The sequence below is a fragment of the Fragaria vesca genome, linkage group LG4 (genome assembly GCF_000184155.1).
Source record: "Fragaria vesca subsp. vesca linkage group LG4, FraVesHawaii_1.0, whole genome shotgun sequence".
Classification (NCBI taxonomy): domain Eukaryota; kingdom Viridiplantae; phylum Streptophyta; class Magnoliopsida; order Rosales; family Rosaceae; genus Fragaria; species Fragaria vesca.
In genome coordinates this window covers 21,480,706-21,497,955 of record NC_020494.1, presented here as the reverse complement: position 1 = coordinate 21,497,955, position 17,250 = coordinate 21,480,706, and the positions used below count along the sequence as shown (strand labels likewise).

General features: G+C 37.8%; 3 protein-coding genes across 3 annotated transcripts; 2 read left to right on the top strand and 1 right to left on the bottom strand.

Annotated features, from left to right (window-relative positions):
* Positions 1-1,013: 1,013 nt before the first annotated feature.
* Positions 1,014-4,139, bottom strand: LOC101303993 (IAA-amino acid hydrolase ILR1-like 4-like). The gene is made up of 5 exons (XM_004297572.1): positions 3,740-4,139; positions 3,514-3,639; positions 2,563-2,877; positions 1,928-2,056; positions 1,014-1,716 (listed from the first exon to the last, which is right to left on the bottom strand). Exons 1-5 carry the CDS (start codon positions 4,097-4,099, stop codon positions 1,309-1,311), a joined length of 1,338 nt encoding a protein of 445 aa, XP_004297620.1. The 5' UTR covers positions 4,100-4,139; the 3' UTR covers positions 1,014-1,308.
* Positions 4,140-6,337: 2,198 nt separating this feature from the next.
* Positions 6,338-11,760, top strand: LOC101299670. The gene is made up of 8 exons (XM_004298516.1): positions 6,338-6,415; positions 7,340-8,861; positions 8,942-9,115; positions 9,304-9,535; positions 9,621-9,738; positions 10,530-10,593; positions 10,722-10,946; positions 11,132-11,760. The coding sequence occupies exons 2-8, from the start codon at positions 7,353-7,355 to the stop codon at positions 11,480-11,482; spliced, it is 2,673 nt and encodes an 890-aa protein (XP_004298564.1). The 5' UTR covers positions 6,338-6,415; positions 7,340-7,352; the 3' UTR covers positions 11,483-11,760.
* Positions 11,761-12,726: 966 nt separating this feature from the next.
* Positions 12,727-14,261, top strand: LOC101299378 (myrosinase-binding protein-like At2g25980-like). Its single transcript, XM_004298515.1, has 3 exons — positions 12,727-13,044; positions 13,225-13,680; positions 13,872-14,261. Exons 1-3 carry the CDS (start codon positions 12,727-12,729, stop codon positions 14,235-14,237), a joined length of 1,140 nt encoding a protein of 379 aa, XP_004298563.1. The 3' UTR covers positions 14,238-14,261.
* The last annotated feature ends 2,989 nt before the right edge of the window (positions 14,262-17,250 follow it).

The window sequence follows — 17,250 nt, the reverse complement described above, 5'->3', positions numbered from 1 at the left end:
TAGAGCACCTTAGAAAGGGCCTCTTTCCAGAAGCAAGTTTGAACCTTTCGCAGTTACAGTAATGCAAAAGATTAACACGGGCATAGTTACCAAGTCTAATTCAAGCAATGCACATTGCAGAGATATCAGGTATTCTTTAGTAATGTTAATGAGCTCAGTAAGGGAGCCTCCTTACCTTACACCACTATAAGGAAAAGAACCATCAAATAAGAGTGCCCACTTATATATTGTGGTACATGACAGTCAGCAGCTTACCCCAATCCAGCTTCCCTTAAAATGAAGTTCCTTGCCGCATGCCTGTTGATCAAAAATAATGAATGATGATACAAATGAAAACGGACAAATAATACCAAACAAGAAGCCAAAGTATCACCCACACATTCAATTGTCCTTGAAAGAAACTAGCAGAAATACCATCAGTACCAGCAGTCTTATACTCCCAACAGCGAACACACCATTTTGATACCAAGAATAGACACATCGCAGTCTAAGTCCTTCATAATTCAGCAGAAAAAATAAAAGAAAAAAAACAAAAATAAAAAATAAAGATGGCCTCAAAAAGATTATCAGATTCTCTTTCAGCAAACAAACTTAGGAAGTACTGAATGGCAAAAGACTGAATAGAGTGCTTATTGATCTCAGTTTGTTCCATCCATCTAATTTAACCCACCAGATAATTCTTCCTTATTCTAAAAAGTAAAAATTCTAGATAAATAGAAGAACCCACCTCTTCTTGCTCTAAAATTCATTAAGCTCACCAGCCATTATAATCCTTCTGAATAACAAGGAAAGGAACCATTCTCTGCAGAGCAAATTCTGCATTCCAAAAAGCCTTGCAATAATTGTTTTCCCTCTTCATAAAGAAATGACCAATGACATAAGGATTCCTTTCACGGAAAAAGAAAAAAAAAAGAATAACTTTGTTTACCGTAACTGAACTTAAAGAAAAGCTCGTAGAACATAAAAGTAAGGATTAAAGCTTTATAATCTGTATGCAAAAACAGCATAAAGCTCCGAGTTAAACTGTTTTTCTTTTGACATAGAAAAAGAATCTCAGAACTCAGAAAAACTATACCTCCCAAATATACAAAATCAAGCAGTTGAAGCAGCAGATGTCACTACTCAGTCATTAATCAAAGGCTGTAAACTTAATTGATTCTTTTCAATCGGCTTCATTCTATTGATTGCATTTAACAATTCATGTCAAATGATGTACGCTAATGAACATTGTGTGTAGAACCATAAATTTGAAATTGCAGAGTCCATGAAGACTTCGTAGAATTAACCGTGCATTCACCAGTAAGCTGGTCATAACTCATCACGAATTTGCTGTTCTGGCAAAGGAACCTCCTGTTGGGTTTCAATCAAATACCTAAAAGCTAAAGAAGCATGAAGTGCAGCACCGTAAGGAAGTGCATCCTCATTGATCCGGAAGTAAGGTGAGTGGGGTGTATCCAGATATCCAAGTCGGTCATCCTTCATTCCAAGGAAAAAGAAGAATCCAGGTATTGCCTCTTGGTAATATGCAAAATCCTCGGATCCCATTAATGGCGGATGGTTTTTGACTTTATGTGCGCCAAGCATATCTCCTGCGACATTTTGGAAGTGCGTGTGCAATTCCTTATGGTTTACTGTCGGGGGGAACAAAGGTTTCTCATCTTCACAGAAATTGACTGTTGCATTGCATCTTTGTACAGCAGCCTGCCCTATTATAACCTATCAATTGAAGCAGATCAGATTCTTGCAAGAGCGCAAATTAGGGAAACTAATAGCAATTCAAAGATTTGGAGTTTGATTATTACAAGTTCATATGAGAACGTAAGTTGTCTGTATAATACTTAATTAATTTAAATAAACACAGCACTTACTAATGAAACAAAATCGCCCTCGACACAGTATGAATATGAATACAGAATCTGGAAAGTACCTTCTCTATGCGCTGTTTGAGTTGCATTAAGCTCTCCTTTGAAAAGGCACGGAAAGTGCCACCAATTGTTACAGAATCTGGAATGACATTGAATGCTTCACCTCCTTGAACTTTTCCAACTGTCACTACCTGAAAATTTTAACCAAGTACTTAGTTGACTTGAGAGTATTTGCAGAGGGCAAAGGTTACAAACAATGAATTAAGGAAACACCACCGTTTTCTGTGACTTGACTAACAGAAGCAGGAAAGACTTCAACGTTTACACAATCAAATTGTGGGAGCATAATTAAATGTAAACATATCACTGAAAATGAACGGTAATTCATGGTTTGATCAAAACAGGAATTCTAATGCAGTAGTTTCAGAAGTGTACAGAGGTCATCAACATGGTAATAATAGGTACCCAAAGAACTACCTACTATTGATTCAGTGAAAGAAGCAAGATGTGCCTTTCATATGTCAATCAGGAGTGTATTATCTTAGAGAAAACTACCTGCAAACACAAACGAAACAAGAAACCAATACTGCAAAGAAATGGTATTCAGACTGATTAAATATATCTAATATAACTGATTTTGTAGATACATGGACTAAAGCAAGCCATAGTTATGGATACAGAACAAAGGAATTTTCACCTGAGAGTCGAGTGGATCCACTTCACGTGAGACAATGTGTTGTAAGCTAGTAACCACATTTGAAACCGCCAGTATTGGATCGACCGCATGATGAGGAAGGGCAGCATGACCTCCTTTTCCGCTTATTATTGCTTCAAAGAAGCCACTACCAGCAAAAAAAGGACCAGGTCTAGAAGCTACTTCAGCTAAAGGAATATGGTGGGCAACATGCAACCCAAAAATAGCAGTAACATTCTCCAATGCTCCCGCATCTAATATTTTCTTAGCTCCACCTCCTCCTTCCTCTGCTGGTTGAAATACAAGAACAATTGTTCCCTAATGAAACAACAATAGTTGGATCATATCAGGCATCCAGACAAAATAATAAAGCTCACAAGATCCTAACCCATAAGACATCTATCTATTTGACACAATATTGAAACTGGCAACATTCTGGCAACCATGAAGAATTTCAAAAGAGCAATATATTATTCAACGTGAGATTATTTTCACAATTACCACACAAAACTGGCCCTAAACCAAGTCTCATGTATCCATAACATAGGCTATAGGTATAGGTATCAATTAGCTACTAATAATACAATTATGGTCAGGAGTGTACCACTTTGTTCTCCCTAAGCATGTGGCTAATAGATGGTATAAGCAGAAAACGAATTGAAGACAACGATGATCTCTTTCCTACTACTTTGGGAAGTTGGCCTAATGAAGAAGATGAGACATCTGAAGTCACCCTAACATTCCAAAATCTACCAGTACTTCGAAACTACAGAACATAGCCATAACAATTACGGAAACCAAGTATCTCCTAAACGAATCATAATATGTACACACTCCTCATACACTGTAGATACTAATACGCTCTCAGTCTGTATAGCAATGTACACAACAGCAAAGACTAACAATTTGAGAACAAGGATAAAACATAGACAATATTCGTACAAAGCAATAAACCTGTATATCTTTCTCATGCTCTTTAAGGATCTTTGCAGCACCCAGAAGCATTGCAACATGACCATCATGCCCACATCCATGCATTTTCCCAGGGATTTTACTCTTGTGCTCCCACTCCACCATTTCCTACAAAGCACACCAATCCAATCATAAAGAACTCAACTTTTTAACTCAAACTAAACATCAGCAACAATTTTTCTAGTCACAAAAACTTGCACTATCAAACCTGCATAGCTAGAGCATCCATGTCAGCTCTGATTGCAACAAAAGGAGGCTTTCCAGTCCCAATGGAGCCTACAACCCCAGTAACTGCAACTGGGTACTTGTATGAAATACCCATCTTATCCAATTCTGCTCTGATCAGCTTACTGGTCTCAAATTCCTCATAACCCAGTTCTGGGTTTTCATGTATCTTCCTTCTGATACCCACCATCCACTCAAACAGTTGAGGTTTCTGAGCTAAAGTTAGCAACTTTCTGGGGATTTCTGAGAGCCCATTTGAACTCAAAGAGGAATCTGAGAGTGTGAGTGTAGGACCACCAAGCAGAGTCAGGACTAGAATCAGAGAGACCCACATGAACTCCATGAACACTGCAAAGTGTTGAACTTTGATGATGATTGAAAGTACAGGACTTGGGTGTGAAAGCTACAAGAGAGTCGCATATATTTATATAGAGAACAATTTACTGGGAGTAATATGTGGTCGAAGTTGGAAAGTGGGCAGAAAACGAAAAAGGAAAGGGATTTACCTTTTTATCGATGAAGGAAAGGGATTGGGGTGCTGATAGGCTGCCGCTGTCACCCGGCGCCCAAGTGTTAAATTTCCTTTCTTCTATCAAATTTTTTTATTTTTTGTTGAATACTACAGTATTAAACTCGAAACTCGAAACAAAAAGAAGAATAAACTTGAATACTACAGTATTTTCTTTTTTTTAGGAGTTCGTTTGCTAATTTTCCAGTTTCTTACACCCTTGGTTACTCTCGAACTCCTGGTGGGCGAATCACCTCTCCTAAGTGGTCATACAATCAGTTACGGTTACGGTTACTATCACATTTACGCTGTCATCGTGTCATATCACTCATATGCAGCTAAGCGATGTCGTTCGGCTTCAAGTCATAGTCTGGTTACTTCTCAACATAGATGCGTTTGTGCATCTAGTTATCTTTTATTGTTTTTTCATTATGGATGCATCTATGCATCTTGTTATGCTTTCTTGTTTTCTTTCGATGCGTTTGCATAATGCTATGTACTTTTTAATTATGTACATATGAAAAAAAAACGTGGAGAAATTTTTAAATATGGTTCATTTTGTGATGGTTATAAACTAACAGCTGATATAACTATATATAAGTACATTGGAATCATCATTGTGGTGGATCATCTACCTAAAAATTAGAATGCATGAAACAAAAGTCTGATCTTAACTAAATATACGTTGCCTGCATATATTTCCTAAAGAGTAATATGTATATATATAATTATATAAAACAAGGGCAATTTCAAGACAAGGGCATTCGAAGATACAATTTGATTGGCCTGTAGCACCACACACATGACACGACAATCATATCAACGACTTTTACTTACTGGTGAAGGATAATTGAACATAAAAGTAAGATTATAATTTAAGGTTTGTAATAGATTGTCAATTTTAACACAACTCGAAATTTGTCTCAAATAAAACGAGTTAAACCTATACTATTAAAAAGTGGGTCATCATTAATGTTGTTGAAGACTGTTTGTTGGTTTGTTGGAAGATTTGGAAGACCTGAAACAACAACTTAATCTTTCTAATATGTTCAGTTCTCTCCAACTATGGTGATTAATACTTCTACTTCAATTGGTTCTTCCTACCGGGTCCTTAACACTGAAGAATCAATTAAGTCAAAAAGAGATGTTGAGGTGATCAAACGAGTTGTTCCTCCTCACTCCTCAGTCAAACTTAACTTAGATGCCTGTGTCATTGCTGCCTCTACATTACTGCTAGGTACGTAACCAGAGATCCCAATGGTTCTTCTGTTTTTGCTAGTGCTCGCCCCCTTTTTTCTGCAGGTGTTCATGTGGTTGAGTGCTTTATTTTGAAGGATGCGCTAGCTGCTAAAAAGATTTAGCCGTAAAACTTTTTTATTGCAAGGGACTCTTCTCTCATCATAAGTTGCATCAATGGAGACTCAAATCTCTAATTTGTGAAATTTCTGAAGTTTTCTCGTAGCTTCAGTTTCATCAGCTTCTCTCATGTGTTCAGAGTAGCCAATTTTTTAGCTGACGTTCTAGCTGTTTTGGGTCACCATCTTCTCAACACCAAAATCCAGTTGAACTTCATTCCTCCTCAAGCTGCAGATACGCTTCATTTCAACTCTCTTCTACTTGAATGCATGTATATCCATAAGTCGACAGATGCAAATTTTGTATAGAATATTATCGACGACAAATTCAATATTAAGTGGTTTTGAGGTTTAGATTTGACATGTCACAATCTGAACCCCTGCTCCAGTTTAAAGAAACTTTAGCATATCCAAAATTTCATGACCTATAATTCTTTAGTTGAAGTATGGAATTTGTTTCTAAAGACTTTCAGAAACATAGGGCCACTAGGTCCTTATGATGTAAAGCAAAGTGTCGTCATTATTGGTCCATTTTCAGTTTTCAAGAGCCGCCATGTCATAAAAAACGTAAGGCAAAGAACTGGGTTTGCTTGTAACGATTGTGAATCTACAGGGGCTTGATTGCAATCTTCATAAAATAAAAGACCAAAAACTGTAACTCTACCCAAAGTAAAAACAACCGACCCCAATAGGAGACGGTTTAACTTTAAACTTTCCTATAAGAAGCCGTAAAAAAACAAAACCTCGACTCATCTTGATGTTACAGCGGCCTCTTCTTCTGGGGACGCAAATCGAGGTAATTTTCACAATCATGAACATAAATCATAATTTTCTTTTCTTTTTTCAAATCGGGTATCGATAATTGTTCGATTTGGTTTCAATTTTGATTCAAAAATTGAGTCTTTGAATGTTTGTTTGCCTGAACCTGCTAGGGTAGAATGAATTATCTGAATCTTGAACTGTGATCATTGTGGAGAGATACCTAAATACCTTTTAGGAGTCTCTTATATGTTAGACGCGAATACCCAACACACCCAATTGATTTCTAATGCAATGAAATCTTGTGTTAGAAAAAGTTGAGGTTTTTATTTTGTTATTGGTTTTGGTTTTTTTTTTTTTTAATTTTTTTTTTATCAAGAATTATGTATGGTGATACACCCAATATGGGTTTACATGAGTGTTTAAGAAATTCCTGAACTTTTTATTGAGGTATTGGACTAAGAGAATAGAGATTTTGAAGTGTGTTTTGTGTTGTGCTCTGTAGTATATCAGTGGGGTTTAGTTCTGGGATTGTGGCAGGTAATGTGGATGAGAGTTCTCAGGTATTTTTGTGGAATTTGGGTACTTGAGTGATGTTAGATCAGAATGTGAGATTTTATATTGGTTGGTATGAGTCTGACATTAACGATGCAATGTGAACTGAAAATCTTATGAAATTGTTTATTGGTTTGGGAAGTCAACTGTTAAGATGTAATAGGATTTCCTTCTGTTTCTGTGAAATTGGTTATCTTAGTGGCATTGGTTTCACTGAACAAGTACCATAGAGTATGGAAGGTGAGGGTATGGTCTGGATTAGCCTTGCAATGTGAACCCGGAACGTTATGGATCTTTCCCTTCTGTTTATTTCTATAGTTGAGGGGTTTGTTCTTTTGTACATTTTGTTTAATTTTGTTTGCGAAGTCTTACGGCTATTTCTTTATTTAACATTATTTTTAAGCAGGATATCGTGTTTCATGACCTACTATTTATCTTTTGAAGATAACATGAAGAGGAAAAGCACATCTAGCACACCACAGGATGAATCCGGTGCTATTGATTTGATTGCACAAGCACCTGGAAATGAAAGAAAGAGAAGTAAGAAGGAATGTAATAGCATTGACCAGAATGCTGAACAACAAAAGAAGCAAAGCGACGGAAATTCGGGGAGCAGGGACAAATATGGAGCCGGAAAAAAGCGAAAGAGAGAAAAATCTAATATCACTGGCAAGAGGCAGAAGCTTAGAAAGAAGCAAGCTGGTGGAGTTGTTAATGGCATTGAAACAAGTATTGAGTCCGCTGATTATATCTCACAGTTGCCTGAAGCTGTCATTCATCACATCCTATCTCTCATTCGTTGTAGAAAAGGTGCTGCTCGGACCAGTGTGTTGTCTAAGAGGTGGAGGGATGTATGGACCACTTTCTCTGTTTTGACATTTGATCAACGCAAGTTTCAGAAACCAGAACACGTCCAAGATAAGAGAAAGAATGAGATGTTCAAGGACTTCATTGATCGGTCTCTTCTGAGCCACCTTGAGAAAAATTTAAATATACGTAAATTTGAGCTACATTTGACCTCCTATGATCAAGAAATGGCGCGTGGTTTGGAACACTGGGTTGGACTTGCAACTGAAAATAATATCATAAAGGAGCTAGGTCTCCATATTCATACGAGAGGAAGAAATGTTTACAATTTTCCCAGGAAAGCGTTTGCTTCAGATACACTAACTGGATTAAGGCTGCAGAGCTGCAAACTTGATCCTAGCTGTGCTATAAAGCTTCCCCATCTGCAAAAGCTATATTTGCGGGATTGTAATGTTGACAAACAGAGAATGCAGAATATTATTTCCAGCTGTCCTTTGATTGAGGATTTGAGACTCATATGTTGCACAGGGTTGAAGTTTCTGCAGCTTTTAGGTCTCCTTAAGCTTGATAGGGTTGAAGTACACCACTGCCGCGGATTGAAGAAGATTGAAGTTAAAGCTGCAAATCTTCAGACATTTTGGTATTGTGGAAAGAATAGAACGGCTTGCAAACTTATCCTCAGTGGGTGTGAGTCTCTGAAAAGATTTACACTAGAGGACAAAAAAATGACAGATAATCAGTTTCGTGAACTATTCTTTGGTTTTCCTCTCCTCGAGAAGCTGGATCTAAGTAACTGCCTGAAATTAAAAGATATTAGAATTGCAAGTCATCGATTAAACAGATTAGTCTTGAGGGGTTGTGTGAATCTACAGGGAGTTGAGATTGATACTCCAAATCTTCTTTCTTTCGAGTATCAAGGTGATAAAAATCAGAAAATGCCCTTTTCTTTTCTGAATCCTATATGTTTGAAGGAGGCCAAGCTTTCTTTTGGGTCAGCTTCTGCTGGCCAGCTCAAGTTTGATCACAATAAAGACGAGCCCATTTGGTTTAAAAAGTTGCGAGATTTCCTTGGCAAGTTTGATCACAATAGAGGCGTCAAACTGGTTGTCCACACTATTAAGGTAACACTCTTATTAAACTTATATTCTGTGTTTACTTGCACTTCTCATAAATTTTCTCATGCATACCTTGGTCAATTCAGAATGTTATCATCTACGAAGATCTAAGAGAAATGTCACTTCCTCCGGTCTGTGGTCTCAAACTTGAAATAATCAATTCTTCTGTTGGTACTGAAGAACTATTAAATAGTACGTTGCAGAAGTGGCACCCAGAGACCTTATCTATAGCTTCCCCTTCTAGCAGTGAATTCACCAAGGTACACAGTCTCCTTGCATGCTTCTCCAAATTGTGTCATCTTTATTATATTACCCTATTAATGTGCATTCTCTTTTGGATTATCGTCTCTTTTTGAGAAACACTATGTTGAGTATTGTGCTATCCAAGAAAATTTTGTTTTCTGGGATCTCATGGAAGCTATACTTTCTCTTGCTGTCACTACTGCAGTTGGTACATGAGAAGATGATGGAGAGTAAGAAGGATCCAACCTGCTGCACATCTAAGCATCCAAACAATAAATGTTGGCGGCACTCTTTAAAGGTAGGCAAGAAAGTGAACTTGAAGCGGGCCAAAGGGAAGTCAGGTTGGATTGCTTGGTTGAAGTCAAAGTTGAAGTCTTGTCCAAATGACTTACACGAGATCACTTGTTTTAGTTTATTAAAAAAATCTGATATGCATGGCAAGAAGGCATCTTCTTAAGTAATCCTGATGATCCTTTGAATTAGGTTGTTCTTTGGATTTTTCGGTTTCTTTGTTTCTTGCAGTGGATGTTCTTTTGCAATTGTTACTCGTTTTCTCCAAATTCTTTGAATCAATTCCTGTTGAATTCATTGTTGAGATTTTGTTTTGCTTTGTTCCTTTTTCATTAACATTCTGCGTTAGGTTGATTAGTACAATCTGGCTGTTGGGATTGTCCCTTTGCATCTCGGATGAACATCAGGTACTATATCCAAAAGCACCTTGGTGTATTATCCAAGGTTGTTTTGGTTATACACTGCCAACTTCTTGTTTGGATTCTTGCTGGATGGTCTAGCTGAGGAAAATCAGTAGCCGAAAGCTCGAAACCAGATTATAACTTCATTTATATTGCAACCTGGCTTATGCTATCTTGGGTAGTTTGGCTCATGCCCTTGTTCTTTCTACTGAATAGAGAAGTTGAGGATATTGTAGGATACCGCAACAATCCTAGTCGACATTAGACTAAGTCTACAGAGAAAGCCAGCAATATATACTTAGCACCGGCAGAAAGAAGGAATACTTGATGTGACTCGTGTGATAGATCCATAGTAGAACAATCTAAATGTGACTCATGGCTGATATGAATCAGCATAAATTTCTTTTTTCTTTTTTCGATTAGTAGCATAATTTTCTTTTGGTCAGAAATATTTCAGCACAATTAAAGCAAGTATTCTCCATTGCCGTGGTAAATTCATGTACTATAATATCAACATATAACTGAAGCATCTCAAATTGTCACCAGAAGTAGATCATGCCAGTGATAACCACAAAGCAAAAGCAAAATTCCTGATTCCTCGATAGGGCCAGTGATAGAATCTGATGCTGCATTTGGCATCACATTCCACCATCACTTCCCCATATATATTGTTATAATTCTCATATCTCAATACACCTCCCTATATATTTGCAATCTTGTTGCAACACATTTGGACTAGTGGAGCATCTTATTTCTCATCTATCAAACTTCAAACATATTCCGTAAGTTCATCAATCCATATGGTAAGGAATTTTGTCTTGCAACTTGGTGAATTTTGAATAATCCTCATGTATCTTTGCAAACTTTGTACTTTTCTAGTCTGTAATGAGATGTTGAACAAAGAAAAATTTGTGAAACTTGTTCTGTGCAGGACAGTGGGAAGGACAATTCAGGTGGGAAGAGGAAGACCATAATATTGGGACCATGGGGAGGCAACGGTGGAAACGATTGGGATGATGGGCTCTATAATGGGGTGAGAGAAATCACTCTCGTCTATGGCCATTGCATCGACTCCATTGTTGTAGTATATGATAAGAACGGTAAGCCAGCTACATCAGAAAAGCATGGTGGTCTTGGAGGCAATCGAACAGCCGAGGTCAGCTTCAAAACTCATATATATAGTATTTTCTTTGATTTTTAACCTATGCTCTTACTACTTGCATATACAAGAGTATTACTATAAAACCCTAAATCATAGATAGCTAGGTAACTTGGGTTGAAAGCTAGGTGATGCATGTCATGATCTCTAAAAACTTTGTTATTTTTTCTTGCTTATTTTAGATAAAGTTGCAGTACCCTGATGAGTTCCTAGTGAGTGTGAGCGGACACTATTGTCCGGTGGTGTATGGTGGCAGCCCGGTGATCCGGTCACTGAAATTTGAGAGCAATAGAAGAACATTTGGACCATTTGGAGTTGAAGAAGGCACACCCTTTACTTTCACAGTGGATGGAGGCAAAATTGTTGGCTTAAAAGGAAGAGGTGGTTGGTACCTAGATGCAATTGGGTTTCACGTATACCATGCTCCTAAAGGACAGCTCTTTCGGAGAGTTCAGAAAAGTTTCCGAAGGCTTGCCAGCACGGTCTCAAAACCTCCGGCCACCAAAGAAACCGAAAAGGCTACTCTGCGCTGATCGGAGTTGAAAACATATCTTATACATGGCTCTTGCTAGCTTACAAATGCTGGATGAATGAGAGCTCTCAAGTCTCAAGTAGTTCGCCCTTGTGAATTGTGATTATATGTTATATATAGTGCACTAAACTACTAAATAATAAGAGAAATTCTACGGTATCTACATCTTGCTTTGCTTGCATTTTCAGACAATTAATTGTATCTCTCACATGCATCTAGCTATATGTCATCAGCATTTCAAATTTTGTTTGCATATATAATAAGTTCGAACGCATTGCGTCTATTCATATCAAATAGTCTTCAAAGTTTTCTAAATTTAAGTTCGAAGAGTGAAGACTCTTCAAACTCCAGCTAGAAGAGTCTTAAAAATGCTTGCAAGCTTGAATTTATAGATCAAGTACCTAACATTACCAAAGGGCTAGCTTAAGATCAAGCAATTAATATTGGCTTGTGATTGATCCCCTTCCAAGATTTCCAATATCAATTCCTTTCAAACCTCCTGATTTCGCCTCTTAATAACCCTTGGATCTGCTGAAACCTCGAAGCTTAATTGAGGTATTAATCTGCGCCTGGTTCTCAGCTGTTGAAATGGTTCATCCACTATTGAAATGATACATATAGACCAGCTCCTTAAACTAGTAAAGCAGCTTGATGCAGACATGCAGTCGGAAACTAGCTTGAAATCAACTCAACCTATACTATTATTGCATGGGGTGAATTGATGTACTATATATGAAACCTTCTTTATCTAACCGTAAATCGATGATAAAGGTAAAAATATGCTTGTGCCATAACTAGATGATGATCATGTAAAAAATGGTTTCGTTTAAAATCTTGTCTGATCAAAGTATCACTTGACGTACATGACGAGTCGTAGACATGCGATCGCTACAGAGGAATCAAGTGATGGTGAAGAAACACGTAGGTATACTGGTTCCACTGAATTATGCTCTATTGAAAGTGATACTTAATTCTTTATCTCTAATTAACTAGGCTTTGCTTGTTTTTGAATCAAAGTATCGAACTACAAGGTCAATATTGTTAATTGGCTAATTAATTATCAAGTAATTATTCATGTACGTGTTTCATCTTTTTCCTCCCTATTTTGCTTCTTTAAGGAATGTGCGTATGATGAGTCACACCCTTCGAATTCCAAATTAAACAGAATATCTTCTTTTGTTTTGTCCAAACACCTCACCATTTGCGTCGATCGCTTCCTTCCAAATCAATCAGCTGCTAGCGGCCATGTTTATCACACCAACCCTCAACATCTCATGTATAACTTGTATGCAGGGAGATCATGATGAGGAAGGTAGCAATAAGAAGCGATCAGGAGGGAAGAAAAGCAGCTCAGTAGCGCCGGAACTTTATGGAGGAACAACTGATGGAGGTCCTTGGGATGATGGAATCTATGACGGCATCAGAGAGATCACCCTCGTTTATGGTAAATGCATCGACTCGATCTGTGTATCCTACGATATAAATGGTGAGCTTGTCAAAGGCGAAAGGCGAGGAGGTCATGAAAGGGGCAGTGATCTCAACAAGCCCCTAAGTGATGCTGAGGTGAGCTTCAGATTTGATGGTACATATATCTAAACCCCAACTCAGAGAAATAGAGTATACACTGAAGATTTGGCCAAATACAATAGGATATGTAACATAGTTATTCATCAGATTGCAAATGTTTCTGTCATTTCTAGGCAAACAAAGGATATGTTATGTAATGTGATTTATGCTATGCAGATAAAGCTGGATTACCCTGATGAGTTTCTAGTGAGTGTCAGTGGATATTACTGCGGGGTGACATGGATAGTCGGAGCCCCGGTTGTCTTAAGGTCTCTCAAATTTGAGACCAATAAACGAACATTTGGACCATTTGGAGTTGAAGTTGGGACGCCCTTTACTTTTAGAGTTAAAGATGGTGTCAAAATTGTTGGCTTCAAGGGAAGAAATGGATGGTACCTAGATGCAATTGGGTTTCATTTATCAGAACGGCCGGAACTTTATGGAGGAACAACCGGAGGAGGTCCTTGGGATGATGGGATCTTTGATGGCATCAGAGAAATCACCCTAGTCTGTGGTCAGTGCATCGACTCAATATCTGTGGTGTATGACAAAGATGGTGTGCTTGTTAAAGGCGAAAAGCATGGAGGTGATGACCGGGGCAGTGATCTTCATAAGCCCCTAAATACGGTTCAGGTAAGCTTCTTATTTAGGTGGTAAATTTTGGTCACTTCTCTGGTACATATCTCGACCCTAGTTCATAGAAACCGCTCCCAAATAGGCTATGCAGTTATGCACCATATATAGATTTGGTCAAAAACTAATATGTATGTAACATGGTTTTTCATCACATAGAAGCTAGTAACCTTATTTGTGATGGATTACAGATAAAGTTGGAATACCCAAATGAGTTTATAGTGAGTGTCACCGGACACTATGGGGGAGTGACCTGGATAGTCGGCGCTCCGGTAGTGTTACTGTCACTCAGATTTGAGAGCAATAGAAGAACATTTGGACCATTTGGAGTACAAGTTGGCACACCCTTCACTTTCAGAGTAAAAGATGGAGACCAAATAGTTGGATTGAAGGGAAGAAATGGTTGGTATCTAGATGCAATTGGGTTTCATACATCTCGTGCTCCCGAGAGAGGACTCTTCCGGAGGGTTCGGAAGGGTTTTTGGAAAGCTTACGAGTCCTTGGTTAAAATTATTAAACCTCTTACAAGTGTTGAATGTACATGTATAAGCTTGTAATCAGTTATCTCTTCTAGCTAGAGTGTGAAGCGATTGACTATATATTTCAATATTGTTATTTAGCAATTGCGATATGGTTCCATGTTATCTAGCCGTTCATTTTTAACATATTGCATGCATGTATTTTCTTTTATTTTGGGCGATTGTATCTCTAGACCAAAATTCTCAAATACTATCAAAATATTCGACGATGAAATTACGTACGTCTTGGTATTAATTACCATATATATGCTTAACGAAGACATTTCATTTTTTTTTGGTCGATTGACGAAGACATTTCTGTTAGGCAAATATAACAATGCAGCAAATTACGTGTTTCATTGGAATCTCAGAGGTATGCTAATAAAGTCTGCAGCTAGGCGCGTGTTCTATTAGAAAGTCAAATAGAAGTTTCAATGACTCCAATATATATTGGAATCTCAGAGGAATGCTTAAAAAGTCCGCAGGCAAATATAACTCTATCCAGCAATACATATCATCAATACCTCTGAGATTCCAGCTATATATCTTGCTTCTTTTCCTTTTTGTTCATGTATGCGTACCTTGACTTCTAGGCATGCAGCAGCCGATACACGTAACTTCGATTCTTTGCTTTCATTCAGTGTCTGATTACAGCGAGTAAGCAAACATGGATATTATATCAGCCCCGCTCTGAGCGACGCTTGCATAACTTGTATGCAGCAGGGAGAGGAAGGCGGCAGTAAGGATGACTTGCATGGGAAGACAAGGCGCAACGTGCCGGAGAGAACTTATGGAGGAACCGGTGGAGATCTTTGGGATGATGGTATATACCATGGCGTGAGAGAAATCAGAGTCACTTCTGGTTATGTATCGACTCAATTCGTGTGGCGTATGTTAAAGATGGTGAGCTTGTCATTGCAGATAACCATGGAGTTCATGAGGGCACCGCCGATACTCCGGTAAGCTTCAACAGAACGATTTCAATTTTGTATGTAACACTTGGTTTATGATATGGTCCATACTGACTACAAATCCCTCCTCCTTATTCCTGGCTAGAACTGTATCACTTAGAAATGAGAGACCGAAACAAACTAAATTTTTTTTTTTTTTAATGGACAAATAAACTTCTTTTTGACTGCATTACGGATAAAGCTTGAGTACCTAGAGAGTGTTAGTGAACATTATTTTGAAGCGCCCTGGATAGTTGGTGAGCCGGTGGTGATACGGTCACTCAAATTCGAGAGCAATAGAAGAACATTTGGACCAGTTGGAGATGAAACAGGCACACAGTTGAAGATGGAGATCAAATTGTTGGCCTGAAGGGTAGAAGTGGTTGGTCACATAGATGCAATTGGGTTTCATTCGTTTCACATATCCCGTGCCCCCAACAGAAAGCTCTACGGGTGGAATGTAAAGATGGGATGAAGGTCATTGGAAGTTGTTCACTTCTACCTTACTGTTAAACTTATTGTTCATAGATTGATAACTTTGTTCAACACTTCGTATAGGAATTGATATGGTTTGCTCGTTTATTCAAGGGGAAGTTGTTGAGTTTGTTTCAGCACTCTACCTTCTTATAGTTGTAGCAGATTGAAAATTATATCAATCAATGAAATATGCCTGAAAACCTTCCGTAAGTGTTTCTTCAAATTTCTCTGAGTTAATTAACGTAGAAGGTTTTCAGGTGTGTACTTGTATTTTACCAAAGTTTTTGAAGCAGACAAAAGCAGGTCAAAAGTAATAGATCATCAACATCTAAAAATGCATCCACCATCTCTATAAATTTCAAACTTCAACATGAATTCGTATCTCATGAATAAAATCAATCACCGAAGATGGAACACAAGAAACCACTACCTTGCTGCAGGACGTGTAGATGCAAGTCATGCAACTATGATTGCAATGTAATAAAATGCAGGACCATACAGTTGGATAATCAACAGCAGAATATCTATTCTGCTCTGGGACGACTTTATGAAGATATTGTCATTATGCTACAGGAACTGGGTTTGATAAAAATGGCACACACAAAACGTAGTGCAAACCGAGTTGCTCTGATACGAATTACCTAGGTGTTACTACTAATAGCGGAATTATTAATAGCACTAAGATACACAGGTAACGTAGGTCGAAGAAAATATATTCCTCTCTTATTATTGTGCAAAAGGGTACAATGATTACTGTCTGATGCCTTCTCTCACAATAACACTCTAACTCTCTCTGATTCGCTCTCTTCTAAACAGATGTTGTTTCTGTTTCACTCTGGTCTAAACAGATGTTGTCTCTGTTTCACTCTTGTCTAAACAGATGTTGTCTCTGTTTCACTCTTGTGTCTAGAACTAAGCTAGGCACCTCTATTTATAGAGTATAACTCTATAAATCTTTATCTAACTTGAAAACTACTCATTAACTAAGTTAGATAACTATTCATTTTCAAGCTAGAAAACTATGTACTTAACTAACTTAGAAAAAGAATTACTAATTCTTAAAAGCTAAAGGATACACCTGTATCATGCTCATCTTATGGCAGCTCATTCCAGGACTCTTACAGGAGACTTTTTACTTTTCAGTACCTCCTTTTCTTGCAGCAGCAATAGCTGCTGAGACTATGATTATGTAATACATAGTTCTTCTATCAATAAAGTTTGACATCCTTTCATTAAAAAAAAAATATGCAGGACCATACAACTAATCTGAAACCAAGTTACAAACAACAGTCCATCAAGTAGTCACGAGTCACATTCCCATCAAATATATCACCACGTTTTATAAAATTAACCAACCCTACACACATTCCAGAAGAATTTTAGGCAAACTATCATCTCCTATATATCCCACACAAGGTGATCCATCTTTAAACTGTAAAACTACTTGCCGTGAGCAGCGCTTATTATTGCCTGCCTAGCTCACTCTTTTATAGAATAATACAGCATCACCTTCACTAGTTGACTAGTAACAGTGTTTATGGACTTTGTATATACAATTAACATCATTAAATTCTACAACAGAAGTCCAGTAACATCACGAAAAACTACATGAGAAGTGCAGAGCG

Excerpts from the sequence above, each read along its gene's own strand:
- LOC101299378 (XM_004298515.1), top strand. The coding sequence starts at position 12,727 with ATGTTTATCACACCAACCCTCAACATCTCATGTATAACTTGTATGCAG. Across the intron at positions 13,045-13,224 it reads AGCCCCTAAGTGATGCTGAG|ATAAAGCTGGATTACCCTGA; the intron begins GTGAGCTTCAGA and ends TATGCTATGCAG. Across the intron at positions 13,681-13,871 it reads AGCCCCTAAATACGGTTCAG|ATAAAGTTGGAATACCCAAA; the intron begins GTAAGCTTCTTA and ends GATGGATTACAG.
- LOC101299670 (XM_004298516.1), top strand. The coding sequence starts at position 7,353 with ATGACCTACTATTTATCTTTTGAAGATAACATGAAGAGGAAAAGCACA. Across the intron at positions 9,739-10,529 it reads TCATTAACATTCTGCGTTAG|TGGAGCATCTTATTTCTCAT; the intron begins GTTGATTAGTAC and ends CATTTGGACTAG. Across the intron at positions 10,594-10,721 it reads TAAGTTCATCAATCCATATG|GACAGTGGGAAGGACAATTC; the intron begins GTAAGGAATTTT and ends TGTTCTGTGCAG.
- LOC101303993 (XM_004297572.1), bottom strand. The coding sequence starts at position 4,099 with ATGGAGTTCATGTGGGTCTCTCTGATTCTAGTCCTGACTCTGCTTGGT. Across the intron at positions 3,640-3,739 it reads TGGATGCTCTAGCTATGCAG|GAAATGGTGGAGTGGGAGCA; the intron begins GTTTGATAGTGC and ends TGTGCTTTGTAG. Across the intron at positions 1,717-1,927 it reads TCAAACAGCGCATAGAGAAG|GTTATAATAGGGCAGGCTGC; the intron begins GTACTTTCCAGA and ends TTCAATTGATAG.